The 21,648-nt window shown below is 36.5% G+C and overlaps 1 protein-coding gene across 5 annotated transcripts in view; it reads left to right on the forward strand.

The window, feature by feature from the left end:
• RETREG1 (reticulophagy regulator 1) overlaps nucleotides 1-21,648 on the forward strand; it is a 65,283-nt gene that overhangs the window by 24,317 nt on the left and 19,318 nt on the right. Inside the window, exon 3 of one of the 5 annotated variants that reach the window (XM_064428071.1) lies at nucleotides 12,884-12,944. The exons of 3 other annotated variants lie outside the window; for them this stretch is intronic. Coding sequence is in view for 1 of the 2 variants with exons in the window: in XM_064428070.1 (XP_064284140.1) it covers nucleotides 18,977-19,011 (35 nt within the window). In the remaining variant the exon portion in view is untranslated. Of the gene's footprint in view, nucleotides 1-12,883; nucleotides 12,945-18,807; nucleotides 19,012-21,648 lie in introns of those variants that run through there. One more of the 5 variants, XM_064428070.1, reaches the window with a different exon arrangement.

Below are 21,648 nucleotides of genomic sequence, written 5' to 3' on the forward strand. Positions count from 1 at the left end.
GTGGTGAGACAAGTGAGGGTGTTTACAACCCTTGTGTCATTGTTCCCTGTTGATATGAAGGCCTGTCTGTTTTGGAGATGCCATTGACTGCTGCTTGTGGCTACAACAAGAAACTGACTCTTGCACTCTTGGCACAACACACGGGAATACCAATCCACAGCAATAATAACTGCAGGGCACAGGGACTTGATTTATTTACCTCTTTGTGCACATAAAGTTCCTCTGAAATGAGTCTCAGGCATAGTATGACTGTGTATTCAGATCACTCTTGAAACACCAAGAATATGCTGCTTCACTGTATCTCAAAATAAAAGTCCTGTCCTTCAGGGTGTTGCAAAGAGATTTCTTTGCAGATGAGTGGATTAGGAAATAAGAGGTCTTTTTCCATTAGGAACTCCAACAAGATCAAGGCTGTAGCAGAAGTGTTTCTGTTATACACTTGTTAATCCATTTCCTTGATGTTATAGATAGGAAAAAATGTAATGTGAGCCAAGAGCAGTCATGTGGGCCAGTCAGTAGCAAAACACGGCACCATCAGTTCCTGTTTCTGTTGTGCAGTCTCTTTGTCTTGCTTTGGTCATCCAGACAGAATCCATTCCTCACATGGCCCTACACAACTACACAATCTGGTAACAGACTGAAGAAAATACTTCCTGTGGACCTACAGGCAGAGGGCAGAATATAGTCTAACAGATAGATACAGATAGGCTCCAGAGAGAAAATATTTGCTTCTTCAGTTATTTCAATGTAGTCTGAAGGCATTTGGAGTATTTAAAGATTTCCTTTGTATTTCATAGTAGTTGCTGTTCTGTTAATTTTGCCTCATACATTTGTATGAGTTTGTGTTGGAAGATATATATGACTGGATAACATACCTCAAACAATTCTGCTTCAAGTATGGTTTTCACAAATGTTCTTAATATATAAAAGCTGTTGCAGTCCTTCAGGAAGTGAATGCATACTTGTGGAAAGCAAATGGAAGTTTAGTTTTATTTGCAGCCTAAACCCATACTTTTTCAGTAGCCACTGTACTGTTCAAATACCAGACTGTAATTATCCTTTGTTTTATAGAATGTGTTGCTACAACTCAGATAGACAGCAATTTGTGTGGTGGGGTTTTTCTAAAGGAACTTTACACATGAATGATCAAACCTTCTGCAGATTGCAGAAAGAATTGTCTACAGTGCAAAAACCTCTCAATACTTCATTTTTTAGTTTTGTTTTTTTTTTGTTTGTTTTTTTAATATTGTGTGACCTTATTTCTCCTTTCTGGCTAGTTATTTCCAAGTTGTTAGCTACCTTTCCAAGTAATGTATTCTGCTGGGTTTGTTTGTTTTATATTGATGCATGATAAAAAAAAACATATTGGTAAAGTTTTTCTTACAGGAGCAAAAACCAATACTTCAGTAGAAATGCTGTAACTTTGGCAAAATTGTCACACTTAGTCTGAAAACTGTTTAATACCTTTTTCTTTACAATTGCAGGAAAAGGTTGGTGATTGGTTGGTTCTTTTCTTGTTTAAGGGGAAGGGAAATGAGGGATGTTGCACAGCATTTGTAGGTGTCATGTATCTCACTGGTAGAAATAGTTGGCTTGTTTGTTTTGTTGTTTTTCTTATATATGCCAAAAATTATATGTAGCATACATAACCAATTTCTTCTCACATAGAGTGGTTTGCAAACTTTTGAAGTCAGGACTACTCTCTATGGTTCTCTAGAGAACCATAATTTGGTTATATCTCAGTTCTGTCTTAGCCATCACAAGGCATTTTCCTCTCTTCCATGTCCCCAGAAGCTCAACTCACCTTTCATTAAGGAGGGTGCACAGAAGAGATGATGAGAACATGTTGGAATCATCCTGTTTCTTTGCAATTACCAAACAAATACTACATTCCTCTTTCTGTAAACCTTACTTGTGTTCTGTTCCTATTAATTAAACATAAAGGTTAAACATTATCTTGGCTGACAGAAGAGCAACTTCTGAAGAAGTAAAGGCAGAAACAAAGGACCAGCAGAATTGTACTGAGGCTGCTTTAACTGTTTTTATACAAGGATATATTCTAACCCAGTTATGTTTACAGGAACTGTCATTATTCATGTGTATCTGTATTACTCTGAGCATGATGCTCAAACTGAGCAACATCAGTAAACACTTACAGTATCATGTAATAGACATGACTGTTGCTGTATATGGTAAATGTCTTGTAAATGCATCTCAGGAATAGATTTTTTTTTTCTAAGACTTGTAAATAACTCAAGTAGAAACATTATCCTCTTCCACTGCACTGCTTGTTTAATAAGTTGCTTCCCATTTTGGATTTATGCACTTGGCTTGTCAAATATAGCATGTTCCTGATGAGTTAGGGTAGTTGATTTTGTGCCATTTCCCAGTCTGAGCTCCTATATATTTTGAACCCTGATTCTGTCCTTTGCTGTGTCTGCACTCCTCCTGGGGTATTGCAATTCACTCATCTGAAGGATTAAGGCAAATACTGAATGAAAATGTTAAGGACATACCAGTCTCATATAACAAGGCACTTCTAATACCCTGCTCTTGCCCTTTGGTATAACTTTTCAATTAAATGTGAAGTTATGGGGATTGCTTATATGCTGTATTTTTTCCAGTTTGCTTTTGAGTGTCATATAGCAGAATTTCAAAAGCATTGTAGCAGTTGAGATGTATGCTTTCATCTTCAGGACAGGCTGTGTACTTTTTAAAAAGAAATTATTTTTACTCTTTTGGATGCTGAATAATCCTTCTTGACTGCTTTAACAGCTTCTTAGCTTTGTTACTTACTTGCTCCATATCTTTCTAATATCCAACTGAGAGCAGTTGCTCTAAAATTGCTTGGATAGCCCTTTTTTTTCTAGTTTTACTTGGTAAACTATAATTAATAGAAACATTTATTACGCTACTTTTTGTCCCACAATCCTGTCTTTTCCTGTACCTGTACCTTTGATTACACCCACTGGCTAGGTGTAATCAAAGTAATCAATAATTATTTTAAACTTTTAATTCTATTTAGAGAGCTCTGAAAGCATTCCATATTGTGTATTTCAGGGTTCCAGTACTGAGATATAAGGGAATCATTTGGAAGACTGCTGCAGTATACTTCTGGGAAATTTTTTTCTTCTGTTCTAGTAACAGAAGTGTTCTTACACAAATATTTAATTAAAATTTTAAGATTCAAAAGAGCACCTCACATAGTCTGATTTGGCAGTTAATTTCATGGCAGAACACAAGGCAATTTCATGTGGAGGTTTCAAAAGATCCTTATATCTAGCATTGTGGTTGGACTGGATGATCTTGAAAGCCTTTTCCAACCTAAATGGTACTGTGATTTTGCCAGTTTGTCTCCATGCTGGAAAAAAACTTCATCTGGGTACTGTGAGATGTGTACTTTTACTATACTTAAATAAACTTTTAATTTTTTTAAATTTTTTTTTTAATTTTTTAAATTTTTTAAATTCTTTTTAAAATTTTTTTAATACTTTATTCAAGTGAAGTCTCTGCATCCATGATTAAATGTGTGAAATAAATACCTGACATAAGCACAGTCTGTGCAAACTGCAGGGTGTGCTGCATCCTGTGCAAAAGTGGCTCAGTAATTAATTTCCTTTGTTATACATTGGTAAAAATAAAATGCTACACTCTGTTGGAAAATGTGATCATAGTCTGTGGTGATGGGAGGATGGATATACAACCTTTGTTTGTCATTTTTTGTTTAAACATAGTGCAGTTTTTCTTCAGCAATTTTCAACACATAGTACAGCCAGCTCTATTCCATGTTTGATATTTTTAAGGATGGAGCTGCAGTCACTGTTCAGTTATTTGTGACAGTTTTGTTTCTGGATCCACTTTGTCTAAAATGCAGTTCTGTTAAAGGCATCTGTGAGCACAGGCAGGTGGGTTTGCCCATTGTGAACAACCAGAGAGCTGCTAATTCTGAGCTGACCCAGTTCTGACGTTGCTCACTGGCGTGTCATGTGCCACCCATATTGTCACCACTGGGGAAAAAATGCACCCTCCCCACCGCTGCCTTCCATCATCTCAGCTTTCTCACGTCTTTTTTTTGTCACTGTGTTTATTGTAGTGATAGAATGTTTATTTTGATCACAGCACTAACCAAACATTAGGTAGAAGATTCATAGAATTGAAGGTATTTGAGGGTTTTTTTAGTTCAGTTTTTTTTCTAGCACTTGAAAATAAAAGAACTTCCTAAAAATGATGGAGTTGTAAGGAAAGTTATAAAGCAAATACAGAAAATGGCACAGAGGGGGGTGAGTGAAGAAACAAACCAGGGATTTACAAGGAAAAAAATTGCTTAAACAGTTAGCATTACTCTGAAGCTCTCCCATGCCACTTGTCTCTCTCTCAGCTTTGCACTTTCTCAGTAAGGAGTGCTTAGATCTACTCTTCCATCTTAGACAAGAGCAAGTATGGCAAATGCTGAATTTGAATTTGCAGACTTGTGTCTGCAAACAGGTGTGGTCACCTGCCGTTTGGCAAGTTTTCCCAGCTTTCAACAAGGGAGTCTGGAGGTGTTCTTCACTTTTTAATACTTTCATATTTCTTACTTATACAGCAATAATGACACCAGTATATTTTTACCAACTGAGCTAAAGCTTTAAAAATCTTAATTACAGGGAAAGCAATTCATACTCTCATCTGTTTTGAGATGTGGGCCACACTTTGGTCATACAAGGAAAACTACAAGCTTCTCTTATAATACTTTCCTATCGCATCTTCATGGGACTTCACTTCAGTCTGTGAACATCTCTGTAGAGAAAAACTTTCTGAAAAACTGCTGAGGAATTGTGCTGGCACTATCCATCTCAGGTTACTTTTTCTGTTTTCAGGGACTTCTTGTGAAGCAAGCAATTAATCTTGTTGTGGAGTACAACACCCCACAGAGAGTACCAAATTAATTAAAATGGGCAATATCTGGTTACCTCCTGAATCTAATGAAATGTTGTTTTCTGGCTGGTCAGCTTGAGCAGATCAGCTTTTTCATGCTAGCCATAGCATCTGTTATTCTTTCCCTATTTTTTCCTCCAAGTTGCTTGGAAATTATCGGTAATGGCAGGCACATTTACATATTGTTGTCAATTCTGAATATTACTGCACTTTCAGCATAAATACTTTGCTTTGGCTTTTGTTTTGTTTTGTTTTTTTTAAAACTTGTTTCTATTTACAAATTGTTGATATAAATAGAATGCTTCAGCGCAGGATGTAGAAGGATACACTCTTAATTTGGCTGCCAGCCTAAATAGCATTACAGGAAAACCTGTCCAGGGATGTGATTGATGGGTATGTTGTCAATAAGAAAGTGAAACTTGGTATTGAGTGCATGAAGTAGAAAGCGACAAAGACCCCTCACATCTTAAATAAAGATTCTTCCATTTGAAGGATCCAAGAGGCTTGGACATAGTCTTACAAAATGTCAGCCAAAAGGTAATGTCATGTACTTCAACTCATGTGTTGAACTTACTAGGTTCAAGTTACAAGAACTGACTCTTGAAGGGTGGCAACAGCCTTCCCAACCAGATCAGACAGGGAAAGGAGATGACTTGGATTCAGTCACATCATTTTGAACAGAACAACTGGTCACTGCCTCTGTCAGGTGTCACCTGAATATTTATCCCTAATCCATAAAGATTCATGAACAGGTATTCCATATTCTGGGATTTTCTAATTTTTGGTGGGAATCCATGTGTCTTGCAATTTATGATTATGCAGAAGTAGCTTCATATCAATACAGTAGAACTGACACTAAGTTACTGACCAGAGTGCAATCTTTAATTCCTTATTTTCAAGTGGAGATACTGTACTCCAAGGCTTTCCAGACAGCACAAACTGGAAAAAGTCAATTCCTTGTAAAGGACATCTGTTTTCTAGGGCAATTCTCCGAGATAGCAAGGCTCTCTCTTCTAGTTCAAAGACTTCAAAGAGCTTGGGCAGACGTAGTTAGATGTCTAGACAGTCAGACCTCAGCTGCACATTGTGTTGGTAAGTTTGAATTGGTTAACAGGCAATAGTACTTTTTTTAGACTACCAAGGTACCAAGCCTTGCAAAAAAGAACAGAAACCTGACATACAGTTGAAGCATCCTCTTTCTAACTCCTTTTAAGCTTACACCATGAAATAAATGTAGCTACTGCCTAGTCCGGAAGCAGCCTGTCAGATTGCCACAGAGCTGCTGGATATGTTTGCCTGCCTCAGAGATTTGTTTTGCTTGCAAACATAATGTTTCTTTTTTCACATTTTTTATGTCTTTTAAAATGTGCATTATTATAGAATTCGGTGGGTTGCATCAAATTAGTGCCTAAACTAGCAGAATATTGTTGCAAGAAGTACCAGACTGATCGTAAGTAAAGGATAATTGCATTTTTGATGAGTGTAAGAGCGTTCATGGAATGACAGACCTCAAATTGCTCATAAGGAGAGAAGTTCACAAAGGTGACCTGTTTAAAGAGTAGAAAGTAAATTTAAGCGGAAAGAGTAATGTTAAAATGGTCATGTCCTGTGTGCTGTGTTTGTTCCATTGCACATGTAATATTTTTGCCATCAGTGTTTTTATTCTATTCTTACCACTTTCCATTTTAACAGTTGAACAACTGTGAGAGATAACTTGCAATCCTGAAGTCATTTGACTTGTCATCTTAAAGGGTATTTATAAACTATAGCATTCAGGGAGCCCCCAGTGTTACCTTAAATAGAGAGACTCCTTTTAAGATTAAGAAGAAAATTGGACCGTTTTATTTTGGAATGGCTTTTCTTAAATGTAAGTCTAATAATGGTTGATTAAAAGCTCCATGAAAATAGGTAGCGAGCTTAACCATATTCTGTACTTTTCTATTATCATTAAAGACTGCGTGAAAAGCAAATGGAATGTTTTCTGCTAAACATGTGAAAAATATGTTTTTCTCCTGCAAATACAAGTAGTTTTTATCCTGTTTTAATATTGGCCTGTATTAACTGTTTCCTGTAGGAAGAAATGCTGCTTTTGCTATATATATATTATTTAAAGAGTAGGGTTTGTTCTGCAAAAACAATGAAAAAAGTGCTGGTCTCTTAACAGCCTGTTGAGTTAATTTCTGTCAAGTTTTCAAATTCTAAAGAATTTTTTAAGGACAATGGAAATGTGAGGGTAATAAGAAAGAAAAAGAAGCAAGCAATTTTGATTGATTTGAGAACTTGATAAAAGAAGCAAGAAACATTTGTGATCAATGAAACAAGAAATATATATTATTATTTAGAAATATATACTAGTTATTGATATGGAGGGAAGAAGACATCCTTGCTTGAATATTTAGAATGGTAATAGTCAAGAGAAAGATCATAAGAAGTAGAGTAGTCATGTACTTTCCATAGTAGTCAGGTTTTGACCTTTAATTGCATCTGGTTTGCCAAATGCAAGCATTGGGTTACAAAACGCATGATGGGAATTATTTATAGGGGACATAAGAACATATAGTTGTAATTGGGGGTTTTTTGGTGGTTTGTTTTTTTTTTTTTTTAATGCTGCAGACGTCTGGGTGGTTGTAACATGTGAGGGTGTGCTTCCCAGCCCAGCATCTGATTAGTCACTAATTTAGGAAGGAATGTCCTGGCACAGTTTTGTTGAAGCATGTGAGCCTATCAGCAGAATAACATATTATACTCTTTTAGATGTTTCAACATACAGTTGAGTAAAACAGCTCAGACGTTTTGAAACAAACTTCATGGTATTCCTTCCAAGTCTCCTTTTCATCTCTTATTTCTTATTGACAGATGTTACATGTTTACTTTCTAAAATATATTTCATGCATTAAACACTTTTTAAATTAATATTCCAAATGTTTTAGAGTCTAAATAACACTGAAGATAAATTCTAGACAGCTATAAGTATTTTATTTTTACACTAAGGGAAACAGAAAGTAACATATGCTTATATTCTGCATGACACTCAATGAATACAGATGATCAGACATACTAAGGTGATTAGTTTAATTAAAATTTTCAAAGATAAATATTTGCTGTAGTGCAGAACCACGTTCTCCCTAGTCAACCTGTATGTTATGGCCACAGCACCATATGACACACATTTCCTTTCCCTAGGTTAGATTTTCCCTAGCTCCTCTTTCTGAAGTTCAGCCTTTTTTTACTGAGTGCTTGGATTAGTAGTATGATTAATAGGTCACTGATGTAGTTGTGGCCATTGAGATTACTGCAGGTCAGTTCATAGTGAGGTAATGCTAAAGAGAATTTCACAGTGAATAAAAAAATATCCGCTATTTGTGCTGGAGCTATTCTGAGAAATGTATTCATAAGGGATTTGAAAAGGCACTGAGTAGTAGGGATTGGGACCAGGCAGTAATTATTCAAGAAAATTATGAAGAATTTTAGAAGATCCTTACAGGATTCTTTCTCAGTAAAATAGCATCTGTAGATAACTGTGAAGTTATGCAGAAATACCAGTACTAAATTCATATATAAAACAATAGTGTCTGAAGGTGGCTGTAACCATTTGTGAATAAGATGTGGTCTCACAAAACCAGCATTGGTCAACAGACTAAATCTACTGTTAAGTATCAGTAAAAAAGACATGCAGGGAAAAAGCACTGACAGTCACGTGCCACTCTTGTAAACTTATTTATGTCCAAATCCTGAATACTCTGTGTGGGACTGATCTGCTCCCTTCCAGAAAACAGTACAGGAGAAAAAATAATCCGGAGCACAGCAACAAGGTAGATCAAATACACAGAACTATTTACTTATAAAGAACAAGTAAATGAGGTAGGTCTTTTAAAAAGAGAAAATGAATAATTAAAGGGAAGTACAATAGAGGTCTCTCAAAATACCGCACAGAACATGGCTTCTGTCTCACACTTTGGAATGAGGAGCATCAAAATAGCAGGCAGAAAGGTGAGGAAAAGTAAAAATGTGTAATAAGTTTCAGAAATCCTTGACACATTATTGTTGTAAATATTAGAACCATAGATGGATTTTAAATATAAATTACAGGACAGATTTTTTAAAGAAAATTAATTGGAGGCTTTTAAATAAAAAATCACCACTTCTGACTTTGGAAGTCCCCAAGCTGTAGATTGTTGTATGCTCTGTTGAATTTTATGGAGCTATTATTATGTATTATCCCATATTTTTATTCTGTTGCTTAGGTGTCCCCAAGAATTCAGTTTTGGCAAGTGTTAAAGGCAAGGCACAGGGCTAGATGAGCCTTTGGCAGGCCCAGTCTAGCATTGACTTTTTATTCAGCTAAGTGATGCATTAAGACTGAAATAAATGTAGCTATTTATATCTGCATTTTTATATAAATTGTATATAAATGTTAAACTTGGAGAAATCCAAGAAGGGCACGTGAGATGGCTGTTGCTCAATTTTAGATGGAGTGTCTGTTGCTACCACCACATTCCGAGGAAGTTGCAAGGTCAGTGTGTACCTTAACATCATGCTTTTATGCATTTAGGCATGAGATCAGAGTAATATAATTAATCAGAGCAACAATATCTGAGGTTTGCATGTCTGATCTTTAAAAAAATACTGTTCTAAACATTTGTAGCTTTCCTTAGAACAAACTGAGATGTGTCTGAACCATTACTGTATGAAGTTCTCATGTCAAGGCTGTACAAGAACAAGCTGTATCCATTGTATTCACCACTGTATTCATAAGCAGACAATTTTCTTAGAATGTGTGTCTTGACAGCTTCTGTCCTAACTGGTTAGCTGAATTTGATATTTTTCTTTATAATCAAAGTCTCAAAGTGTGGGAATTCAGCTAGAAACTCAATATGATGATACACAGAAACAAAGTTTCTGACAATGACACATAAATATAACTTTTTTGTTAAAGTTTCAAATACTTTGCTCAAAGTTCTTGCAGATATACCTTGGAAAATACTTATTTCTTCAATCAGTAATCAAACTCAAAACATACTGAAGAGGGTTTTTCTTTTGTAAGGAGTACTTTTAGCAGATGGAAATTAGTCTTTTGGAGCCTTCTTAGTCACTGAAAGGAGGTGAAAAGCACTGCAGGTTACCTGAAAAGCAGTTGAAAAATTATTTAAAGTGCTCTGAATGTTTCCCAAATAAATTATTTGGGGAGTTGGGGGTATTTTTTGTGGGTTTATTTTGTTTTGTTTTAGATTTAGAAGGGTTTTCTTGGTGGATTTTTTTTTGGTTGGGTTTTTTAATATGAAGAAACCACCTCACTGAATTAAAGTAAAAGTCTAAGTAGAGAGGGTTTTTTCCCACCCTCCTACTTCACTTCTTTATAGGAACATCCAGGGAGAAGGGTTCAATGGTTTTTATTCAAGATTCTAAAGGAAGGAGCAAAAGCTATGATAGAATACTGTGTGTTTTACAGATTTGTATAGGTATATAAAAATTTATATATAACTTCTAAATTGAAAGCTTAATTTTTCCGTCTTCAAGCAGCAAATTGTACTTTTAAAATGTACTTCATACAGCTTAATAAAAAAGGATTCTTTATAATTTTTTTGTTGTCCCTTTAAAAATGAGGGAAAAGGAAGTTTTAGCAATGACAGGAGTGGCTGTTGTGCTGTACAATACAAATGGTCCATACCTCTGTTCTAAATCACCTTCTGAAATGCCCTGAATTTAAATAAAAAGTAATAGGAAAGGAGTAGGGAATGACAAATTTGTCTCTGGGACAAAAGCCTAGCTAGCTGAAGTTAGTTTTGCCTTCCCAGCAGTTCTGTCAGCCCCCCAGCAGAAGCCATGGCTCCTGTCATCCTCTCCAGGCAGGGTGAAGGTTATCGGGTGCTCTGCCCTTCTGGCTGAGTGCTCTGGCAGCGCTCGCCTGGCCAGCTTGGGGGATTCCTCTCAGTCACAACTCAGCAGGTGCCCTTGCTGACAAACGGGTTAAGCTGCAGGCCCTCATTGATCATCAGCCCTCCTCTGAACCCTACTTGACTTCTACTAGCCCAGGCGCCACTTGGCTGTAGTTTTTTTGGGGGTGGGTGTGGCTGCAGGAGAGCGCTGAGCTCTCTCTTGGCTGCCCCTCTGCCTTTTCCATGGAGCTGTGTGGTGTTGCATTGGCCTCCCATTGCTTTAAATTTGCAGCTATTTCATGGAGGGCTGGATATTAAAAGAGCAGAATGGTTGGGTTTGACAAGTATTCACTTCAGAGAAACTCTGAAGAAATTGGTTTACCTAGTCACTTCAGGATAAAGCTTTGTTTTAATCAGTGCACTCAGAATTAACCATCTTGCTCAGCTTCTAATTGTGTATGCGTATGAATTGCCGTCGTGTGAAACATACTGTTGCTTTGTATAACGTGTTTCTTGCTGCTGCTTCTCATTATTACCCATCTTACCCTTCTATGTTGTCTGAAGTGATACTAGGTAGAACTATTTGCTTTAAGTTTTGATGTTGGCATTTAAAAAGTTTATGTCTGCTTTCTTTCTTCAGCTGGTAGGGTTATAATGTGAGGTCAAAACATAATATGAACTGTGGTGACAGGTTCCTATATTTTTTTTAAACCAGGTGATTGATCAGCATACACAAATATGTGCATTCTAAAGTGGCATGCACTATGACATTTTCTCCCTGATTTTATTTTGTAAATACTTAAAAATTTGCTTATATAAATGTACATGTTACTGTTTTTCTTACAGTATATCAGGATTGCTAACTTGCTGTTACAAGTGTTGGAGATAGAAAGTAGCAAACAGATGTAGCATACAGATTACCAGTTTCTCCATCACATGAAAATATGGCCTTGAAACTGAGTCATGCTAGTGATCATTTAATAATCTTTTCTTTTGCCACAGCTGCACAGTTTTATAAACTACCACACTGAGACTGAAGAAAGACACTTCTAAGGAAAAAAGCTCTTTTTAAAGGGAGAGAATATGATTGCAATTTTACCATCGGACATGTAAACACTGCAGAGTTCATGTCTTGTGTCATAGTAAGCAAACAGATAAATTGATGTTAGTAAGTAGATAAATTTGCAGTCATTTAGTCATCTCTCTCACTTCCACTATACAGGCATTGAAAGACTGTGAAGCTTAAGGAATCAAAATGAATCATACCTACTATAAAAATGTTTGGCTAGCAATTCTGAATATCAATCAAAACTTTGGTTCTTGGTGCTGGGACGGAAGAACAGGGTTGGTGTCAGTGAAAATAATGAATTATATATAACTGTCTGCTGTGCTTGCATTATAATGTACTTGAAGTACTGCAGTTATTCATCCTTAAGCTTCTAAGGTCTAATTAAAAACTGGTGACCGGGACATGGATCTAGTTATGGCTCGCAATTGCACTAATCTCTCTCTGGAGAGATTTTCTTACGCTGCACCAAATAAGAAATTATATAATTAGGTGGAAAACTGGCTCCTATCCTCATGTTCATAGGATGATTGCAGCACTGAAGTAATGGTGTGTCATCTAAGCAAATGGTGAGCATACCAGCAACATCTTTTAGACATAGGTGCACTCAGTATGTGGTCTGAGTATCTTGCTGTATGGTCTGCTTTCATACAGTTCATCTTTTTGTCAGTAGGAAAAGAAAACAACTGCTGAGAAGAAACAGATTCAGAGTGCTGCAAACAAAGAGACAGGGAGATGGGCAGGTTTCAGAATCTTGAATAGCATGTATGCCTAGGGAAAAAGAATGCATTTTAATATTACTTGACTGAATTACAGATCATGAGAACTAGGAGAAAACTAGTACCTTTGTAGAAATGCAGTATAATAAATCAAATAATTTAATGAAACAATATGTAAAAGGTTACTTGAAAATTTTGAAAAAATACTCAGTTATCTTCAGATATGGTTGAGATCATTGCTAGGTGGGTTTGGGTTTCTGGTTTAGTCTTTTTCTTTTGCCTCCAAATATTTGTTTCTTTTATAGCTGTTTAACAAGATTCCATGGCCAAAAAGTCACAGAGCAGTTGAGATTTTCACCCTTAGTGGTAAGATTTACCTTCCTGTCTCCAGCTCCTGTTTGTCACACAAATCCAGCATGATCTGTCATATTTGTAAACAGCAAGATTTGCTGTCTTCATGTGACTAAAATGTAATAATCTACTTTTAAAACTGCAGTTGAAGTGTCTCTTATTACCTTTAACTCCTCTTTCTGCTTGTGTTTGAAACTTGGAAATACTGTCATGCACCAGGGAGCATTATTATGTGTGCTGTGTGAGAAACAGTAAAACCTCATAGTGACAATTCATTGTTGTTGATACAAATCAGGTTTTGGTGTCTGTTTGCTTTCATGCTCAATTTTTTATGATTCTCTAAAAAAATTCATGTGCTTTGTTCTGCCCAGTGAATATTTCTTGCATGTGGTATCTTGTTTAGCTTTTTGAATGTTGTGCTACTTTTTTTTTTGTCAAAACGGAATGCTGTTTGTTTGGGTTGCTTTTTTTCTGAAAATGCAGCTTGTGATCTTGGAAATGTTTACCAATGAATTATTTCATCCAGGTATATATAAGAATCCTGCATAAAATGCAGAATTCGATGAAGAAAGACAAAATGTCCTGAGCATTTTATTATTTGCTTTTATTGATCTTCAACTGTTAAAAGATTTCTTTTTTCTTTTTATTTTTTTTTCCAATCCTGAACTTTGGTATAGCTAAATACCAGACTGTGTTTTGTGTGTAACAGGTGTCTTCATCTTTTATAGCACACTGCTTACTGCTTGTGGTTACTCCGGTATAATAACCCCAGCAAAGAACTGAGCATGTTCAGCAGGTTCAGTTTAAAGATTTTTCATTTATGCTTGTTTCCTATCTTTTAAAACCAGCCTCATTTGTATATCTCACAGTGTATGGAGAGACCTCAAGGTTAAGTAAATATAGTAAATATTTGCAGTTTGAATTCAGGTTTACATAGAAAGAATCAGGACAGGAAACTTTTAGCAAATTTTGGCTGAAAATACAGGAAAATCAGGCATGCCCTTCAAATTGATGAAATGTGGTAAAACATATACTTTCATATGTGTGTGCTTATAAATATATAAATGTACACATGCCTGCACACACACACAAATGTAATATTTTTACTCAGTTTCCTAAATTGAAAAAGGGGGGAAGTAGGTAATTTTGGGGGACTTCATGTATGTTAATAATATGAAATTTTTTTTTCAATAGCGTTAAAAGTCATTTCACATTCATTTTCATCCTAAACATGTCTTTGACAATCATGGTAATTTTTAAACCCATGCTTTTGCTGAAGTTAACATCAGTACAAGCCATCTACGTAAAATAAAATGCTAGACTTTTCCATTAGTTCTGGAAATGCAAACCAAACTAGATGTCCTTTTGGGAGTGGGATTATAGATAGATAGATAGATAGATAGATAGATAGATAGATATAGATATATAGATTATATATAATTTTTTGATGTCAGTCGAGGGTTTTTAGGGTGTCTTTAAGTGTACAATAGGGAGTTCATTATTTTTCATTCACATTATTGGAAGTGAGACTCATTCATAGCTGAATAATTAGAACAGGGTTATACATTGAAGGCACTGTGTTTCCTTTTAGGTGAGGAGAGACATAGAAGACAGCAGTGGTCGTGAGTACTTCTGGGGGTGGTTGTCCAGCTAAACTGTGCCACAGGCTGATTAATTAAAATCTTTGAAAGTTTGCAGCCTGGGTGGGACACACCACCTACGTCCTAAAACCCTTGAAGATTGTCACTATCTATCTTGAGTGTATAAAGAGTCTATATGACACTATTTCCAACCCTTTTTAGCTTTTCAGTGAGGCTGCTTCCTTGTCTCTGGCAAGAATATAGATTTTATTTCCCTTCTTTTGCTGAAGACGTGTGCAGTCTTTGGTGCCTGCTGGCCAAAGGAAAATTTTGCATAGATGTCCACACTATTTGGGCAAAAGACCATTTACTTGATAATGACAATACATGTTCGGTCCCAATCTGTACTTGGCAAGAGCAAAACTGGTAAGATTCCCTGACCAAGCCATATGTCAGGCAATCTGATCTACATGCCAGCACATCTTTTGGGGTGTCTTCATACCTGACATAAAGAGCGGTTACTCAGCATCTCTCCAGGAAGTTTTTGGAAAAGTCTAGAAGAGGTCAGCTTAATGGAAAACAAGATAATAGAGAGAAGCAGAAGTAAGAAGAACTCATTCTTAAAGTTAGCCAAATAACACAAAGAAGATCAGGTACTCTGGAAAGCTGTATTTAAGTGTGGTACTGACAGCCAACAGAGCATGAGGAACAACTTAGAAAAGAGGCCAAAATGTGTAAATTATAGTATGCTCTCACTGGGAATAACTACATTTCTGGTCTCTCCTACCTTAAATTGGTTATGGTAAACACAGGAAGAATTTACAAAAGAATAGTGAGGATATTTGAGGGCCTGCAAGAACTTACATGAATGAAACAGGTGAGCAAAAATAGGGCTTTCAAAGCTCAGTGGTCTGACCAAGAGGAGGACATTGTAGATAGAATCTTCTTCCTCTTGATTACGAAACCAAGAGCTTCCATGTTCCTTTCGGAAGTAATAGCACAAGGAGGAGGAATTCACTGTAAGGTAGAAGGAGTTGTTCTTTCTCTTGAAGAGCCAACAGAGCCAAGGGGAGGGAGAATTTCAGAAACGCTGCAAGAAGTTAAGAGAGGCATGACAAGGCTGGAATGTAGCAGCTCGGACAAAGAAGTTGCTCAGAGAAGCATGGATTAGTCATGTGAGTTGAGGCCTCAAAAGTGGCAAAAAGGAACTTAGAAGGACAGAGAAAAGTGAGTCAAATCCAGTGCAGTTAATGTAGGGCTTAGCTGCAACTAAACAAGGATATAAGGATCTCTTTGAAAAATAACATGGGTAGGAAAATACTTTCCTTCCTCATTCTGTCACTTTTAGTCACTCTGAGTTTTCAATATTGGAGAAATTTAAAACTGATTTTTAGCAATGATATAGAATGGTAAACTCTTTTCTAAACACCTATGTCTTTCAATTTTGCAGTCCCATCAAAAAACCCCAAACTATAATGGTCTGCAAAAACAATAAATCACTGTAAAAAGCTGAAGAGAGTTAACTGTCATCTGCGTGTTCCAATATAAGACATCTTGGAAACCAGTTGAAGTGGCTAGACCAGAGCAAACAATATTGGGTGGGGGTTGGCTGTTTTTTTCTTCCAAACAGTATGCAGTTAAGCTGCAGCTGCTCTTGCCACAAGATGTTGTAGATGTTACCGTAGGATGGAAATCCGCTCAGAGCTAAAAAACAGGTATCACTGTTGGCTCAAGTTTCCATGAGCTGAAGTCTGGAAGACTGTCTGTAGAAGGCAGCAATGTATTTTTTCCTTGGCTGTTCGTTTTGGACACAATAAAAGACGCCAAAGCCCTTTGGCCTGATTGAGTATGTTACTTCTGTTTACCTGCTGCTTCCACCCAAGTGTTGTTGGAGAGGTCAGTCCATCTCATGCTGCTGTGAAATAATCTGGAACCTGTTCTGCAGGAAACCTCCAGATGGGTCAATACAAACTCCAGTTCTCTTGGGTGCAGAAAAATTTAGACTGATGAAAAAATGAAATTATTTTTCTAGATAGTCTTTGTGATATCAAGCAAAATACTTCAGTGTGATTGCAGTTCCACTAATTATGCACTCATGCTGTTCTCAAGTATGATTTTCAAAAGTGATGAGCAGTGATACCACTAGAATACCACTCCAATACTAGAGTATTGAAGTGTTTCATAAATGCTCTAATTCCAACCTAACACGTCCTTGACATTTTAGATAGGTACTCATTTAGTAGACAGTTTTGAACCTAATCTCTGCAGGTCTTCCTTATGAATAAGTAAATAAGGTGATAATATTCTCCTTGCCTCAGTGAGAGCTGGAAAGAGTTGTAAGGAATTGTAAAAGTAAATAGTTTTTCTGCTGTAGCAGTAAGCTCTGTGTACAGAGTGGGACCAAGAAATGAACAGTCCAAAGCTACACTTGAAGAGTTTGGAGTACAACAAGTTCAGAGGCTGAAATACAGGGATGGACTTGATCCTGAAAGCTTTTCAGCTTCTGAATGCAATCATCAAATGCATTAAAATGGAATATTTTATAAAAAGACATTTGACATAGTAAATTTATGTGGTTGTGTAAGAGCATATTGCAGTGCATGGACTAAGGCAGTCCAAGTTCTATAAGGGATTCAACTTTGTTTGCTTTCATTTTTGATGCTACACTTAAAGTATGAATGATGCTCCTACATGTTTGCACATTTCAGTTATTTCTTTTGCTTCATTTCCTAATTAGAAGACATCACAACTTCAATCTGAAGATTAAACTGTTGCACAGAATCATTTTATTAATTAAGATTTTTGAATTTAGCAGCTCTATTGTTTCAGGGTAAGTTTGAAGAAATGCGACATTTAATTATTTGTAACTATAAGAAATAAGAAAAGTAAAAAGAAAAGAAAAAAGAAAAGAAAAGAAAAGAAAAGAAAAGAAAAGAAAAGAAAAGAAAAGAAAAGAAAAGGAAAGATTACATTGGAATACGGAGGTATCAGTGACCATGGAAAGTTGTAGGCGTGACATTTATTAATGCTTATTTATATATTGTATTACATAATTTAGTCAGAGGACTTGAATTCTGTTTTTTTAGATCTTACTAGTCGTTTTGAAGAAATTTATATGATAAAAAGAAGAAAGGATAGAATCCTTTGTCGTTTTAAAAGTTAAGCAGTTTTCCAGAAATTATGTATTACTCACAATGCACCATATATAGCTTAGCAAATCAAAGATACAGGGCATACCATTGCTCCAGCTTTGCTCTTTTTTTAATTTTATTTATTTTTAATATTTGACATCCCCATGACAATTCTTACTGTCTCATGCAGGACAGGCAGGTGTGAATCTTGCTGGGTTTCTTGCTAGGAAAAGAGATTTGTTACATGAAGGTCTCTGGATGTAATGTGGATTCCAAAATATATTAAGAACAACAGTTCAGTGAAGGAAGGAAGCTGTGTGAAGGAGCAGTGCTGAATGACAGACATAGGGATCCTTGGAGTCTTGGACTGTGTGACAAAGCTTCAGAAGCACAGATAAGGTTGCGGGGGTGTTGAAAATTAATAGAGACATAGCTGGTGTAGCTGGAGTGACAGAATCCTTGTCACGCATGCAGCAATAGGAGGAAAAGCCGTAGGAGGAAATCCATATTCAATTCACCTTCACAGAAGCAATCAAAGTATTTTGGCAGAAAGCTTCCTCCTGCCAGCAAACTTTAGTTTTTGAGGACTCTTTCAGCACAGTGTTCTGGTGTTCCTGTCTAAGATTAGTTGTGCAAATGAGCTTGGAACTTAAAAGCAATGCAATTAATCATTATTGTAAACTTGTCTTCCTATTCCGTATTTAAAAGAATTACAAAGTTTCTGTGGATTTTTTTTATCTGTGAATTTAATCATTGGAGAATAATTTGGTTTCTTCTGACAACTTGTGACTGACACTTTGCAGGGAGGGAAAAAAGGATTTCTTAATAGTTTTAAGAATAAACTCTTTGCTCTCATATTTTCAAGCCTTTCACTTTATTAATAAAGTTTGAGTGATTTAGCTTCTCATCATTTTGGTTGCTGCTTACACCTGAGAAAAGTGGGAGATACTGAGGAAGATTTCCAGTAGAAGCAGAAAAATAAAAGTACTAAATGGGTGGTGATTCTCCCTCACATGACCAGAAGGAAAACAAACTGTTTGGCTTTTGACCGTGCTGGCTACTAAACACCCTGTCATAGTGTGTGAGGTGAGTCACGACTTGTTTATTTATAGCCACGGCCAATCAAAGCCGACCGCTCTGAACTTCATTCAAGACCAGCAGCTCTTAGGATGTCTTGTAAACATTTGCTCTCTGAGCAAGGAGCATTCTTCCTGGCAGCGAGCAGCACAGGTGCCTGGCTGGTGCCTCCTAAAACACAAAACAAACTAGAAGATCATTGCCTGGATTATTATCTAGATTGGTAGAGAGAGACTGAGAATTCCCTTTTACATCTGAAATGCCAGACAGTGAGGATCTGGGACAAGATGACAGGTACTGTACTTTGCTTGTGCTGGCCGTCCCGTGCAGTGCAGGAAGGACTGAGGCTTCATGAAATTAATCTGTGTGTGCTCCTGAGTGCTCAGCCTGAGATCAGTTTTCTCAGCGTTGTAACCAATCTTCTGCTTCTTGAGGGCTTTGCCTCTAATGCTAACCTTCTCTGGAGGGAATGGGAGTCTTAATGTCTGATAGAGGGTAAATGGAACAGCTCTGAGGTACCTCTTAAACTGAAGGTGAAGGGAAGAAAATACTATGTGGTTTCTACCTGGTCACTTTTTCCTTCAAAGCCTCAATATGTCAGGCATGGAAATAGTTTAGTTGGAGCCATGCTACTGACAGAACACTAACTCATTTCTGTGAGATTGGGCACTGGGTTCCTTTGAGGTATGCCTGTCTTTCTGAAGTTCAGCTTATATTTTAATTAGCTGATAAAACCAACAGTCAGGACAAAGAAAAAGTTATTGGATCCAAAACTTGAAAACAATTTTCTAAATACTGTTTTTCTCAAATATGATCCAACACATTTCTATGAAGTAAATGCCCTAATTAAATTTAGCCAAATACTTTTAAAAATAGATATTTGAAATGTAGATGTTATTGATGTTTGGCTATGACGGAGTTTATAATCTAGATTTCTTAAAGTCCACACAGCTTTTCCGTAGTCTTGATGCTAATCAAAATCTTGGATCTAAAATGGTGTTAATGAAATATTTGATGTTGTAAAAAGAGTATTTGTCATGTATGTAAAAAGAGATGCCTTTTTTTTTTTAGAAGTTAGTGAACAAAATGCCAGAATACAGAGGCAAATCTAAGAAATTAAGCAACTAAGGGATCAGAACTGGGCATTTCATTATGGCTTTGGGTTTGATTTCTTCTAGTTACATTTAAATCTAAAATTTAAATTTATGTGGATGGTTTTCCAGTATGTTTGTCAGAGCACTGTGAGATGAAACACAGGAGATAGCTCTGGTTGTCTCTTGTAGAGCAGCACATTCAAGCACTGCCCCCTAACTGGATGAGCGTGGGTGAATGGATCCCCCAGGGGCAATTGGGTCTCTGCAGGGGTGGGGTCACCTACACATTTCCGTTTGCAGGGATATCTGGGTTGTGCCCTATATATATATGGCATAGATTACAATTAATTGTAGTTGCAGGTAGCATTTTTTCTTCTCTTAAGGAAATGTTGACCCATTACTGATAATCACCAAAGCATTAATTGCTGTTTTTCAAAAAATGTTTGGTGAGATCTCCACTTTGTTCAATTGTTTATTTTTCAATGAAGAAAACTGGAAATATGTGTGACCCCTTAAAAAAAGTTTTCAGCTTTGTAATAATATCTAATTTATTTTGTTCATAATTCTTTCTCTGTAAAGGCTTGCAGCAAGATTTGGCAGCTAAACAGAAGGCCTAAGACTCTAAGACCCCTTTTTCTATCAAAGTTGGGAGTTTTTGTTTTGGAAGAAAAAAGATGAGCTTTTCTAAAGCAGTAACCTGGAAAAACATAACAGAGCCTGGTCTGCCCATTTATCATTTTTGAAGCTACCATTAAATTAACTGACCCTGATGTTCATCCCTCATCCTTTTGTGTCTTCCAATTTATTTTTCTGAAATTAATTTGCCTTTTTGTCTTGGTCATGACAAATAGGATATAACTGGAGAACATTACTGAAGAAGTGCTAATGAGGCTTGGTGGAGGTCAGAATATTTTGGTCCAAGTTAAACAAGAGGGAATAGAAGGAGGATCTATGGGAGCTGTGCAGGAGCAATTAATCTTAGAATTGCAAAGAAAGATATTGTAATGTTAATGCACAGATAATGGTGTAATTTTAAGGGCACGCTGAATCAAAGCTTCAGCTTGTATGTGTTTAAAAAAGGAGAGCAGCAGTATTTTTGTGGAAGGTGCAGAATGAGCTTTGATCCCTTATTGGTTTCAGTGCACTGCCCTCCTTGTAGGCCCTGCTCAGATGCACATACCTCTTACATCCTCTCTCCAAGTTCATGTCCTACTTCAGAAATATGTAATGTTGTGTCACAAGTGTATTTCATGAACATGGTTACGTCATAGTTAAATATGTGGCATTGGTCAATACTTTGTTAGTCATACTGTGAATTAAAATGAAAAATAAGCAAAGGAACAGATGCACAAATACTTCTTAGCAAGGCTAGCCAAAAAGTGAAGAGTTGTGAAGAGCAGGTACACACTCGTATCTTCTGTTGTGTTTTGGCACATGATCATGGCTGGTAACAGATGAAGAACAGTGAGGAAATGCATGGCCACAGGTAGAGAATTGAAAACAATTTAGCATAAGGAGATATTTTCCCTCAGTAATTCTTTATCATCGGATCCATTGCAGTTTTGGTGTAAGACAGTATAATTTTGGGGTTTTTTTTAAACTGATATTTTGTGAGGAATCTAATGATAGTCAAGAATGTATAAAAGACACTGTGAACATTGGTCCTGGAGCGGTGGAAACGCTTTCGGAATTCTCAGTAATACATCGGAGTAGTGAGTGATAACCTACTTGTACAAAATACATTAAAACCCATGGAAAAGAGTCAAAATGAACTTGTGTGCAGAAAAAGCTACAGTCATCTTTTGCTGGTAACACAGAAAGTAATTTTAAAAAATAT

The sequence above is a fragment of the Passer domesticus genome, chromosome 1 (assembly GCF_036417665.1).
Source record: "Passer domesticus isolate bPasDom1 chromosome 1, bPasDom1.hap1, whole genome shotgun sequence".
NCBI lineage: Eukaryota > Metazoa > Chordata > Aves > Passeriformes > Passeridae > Passer > Passer domesticus.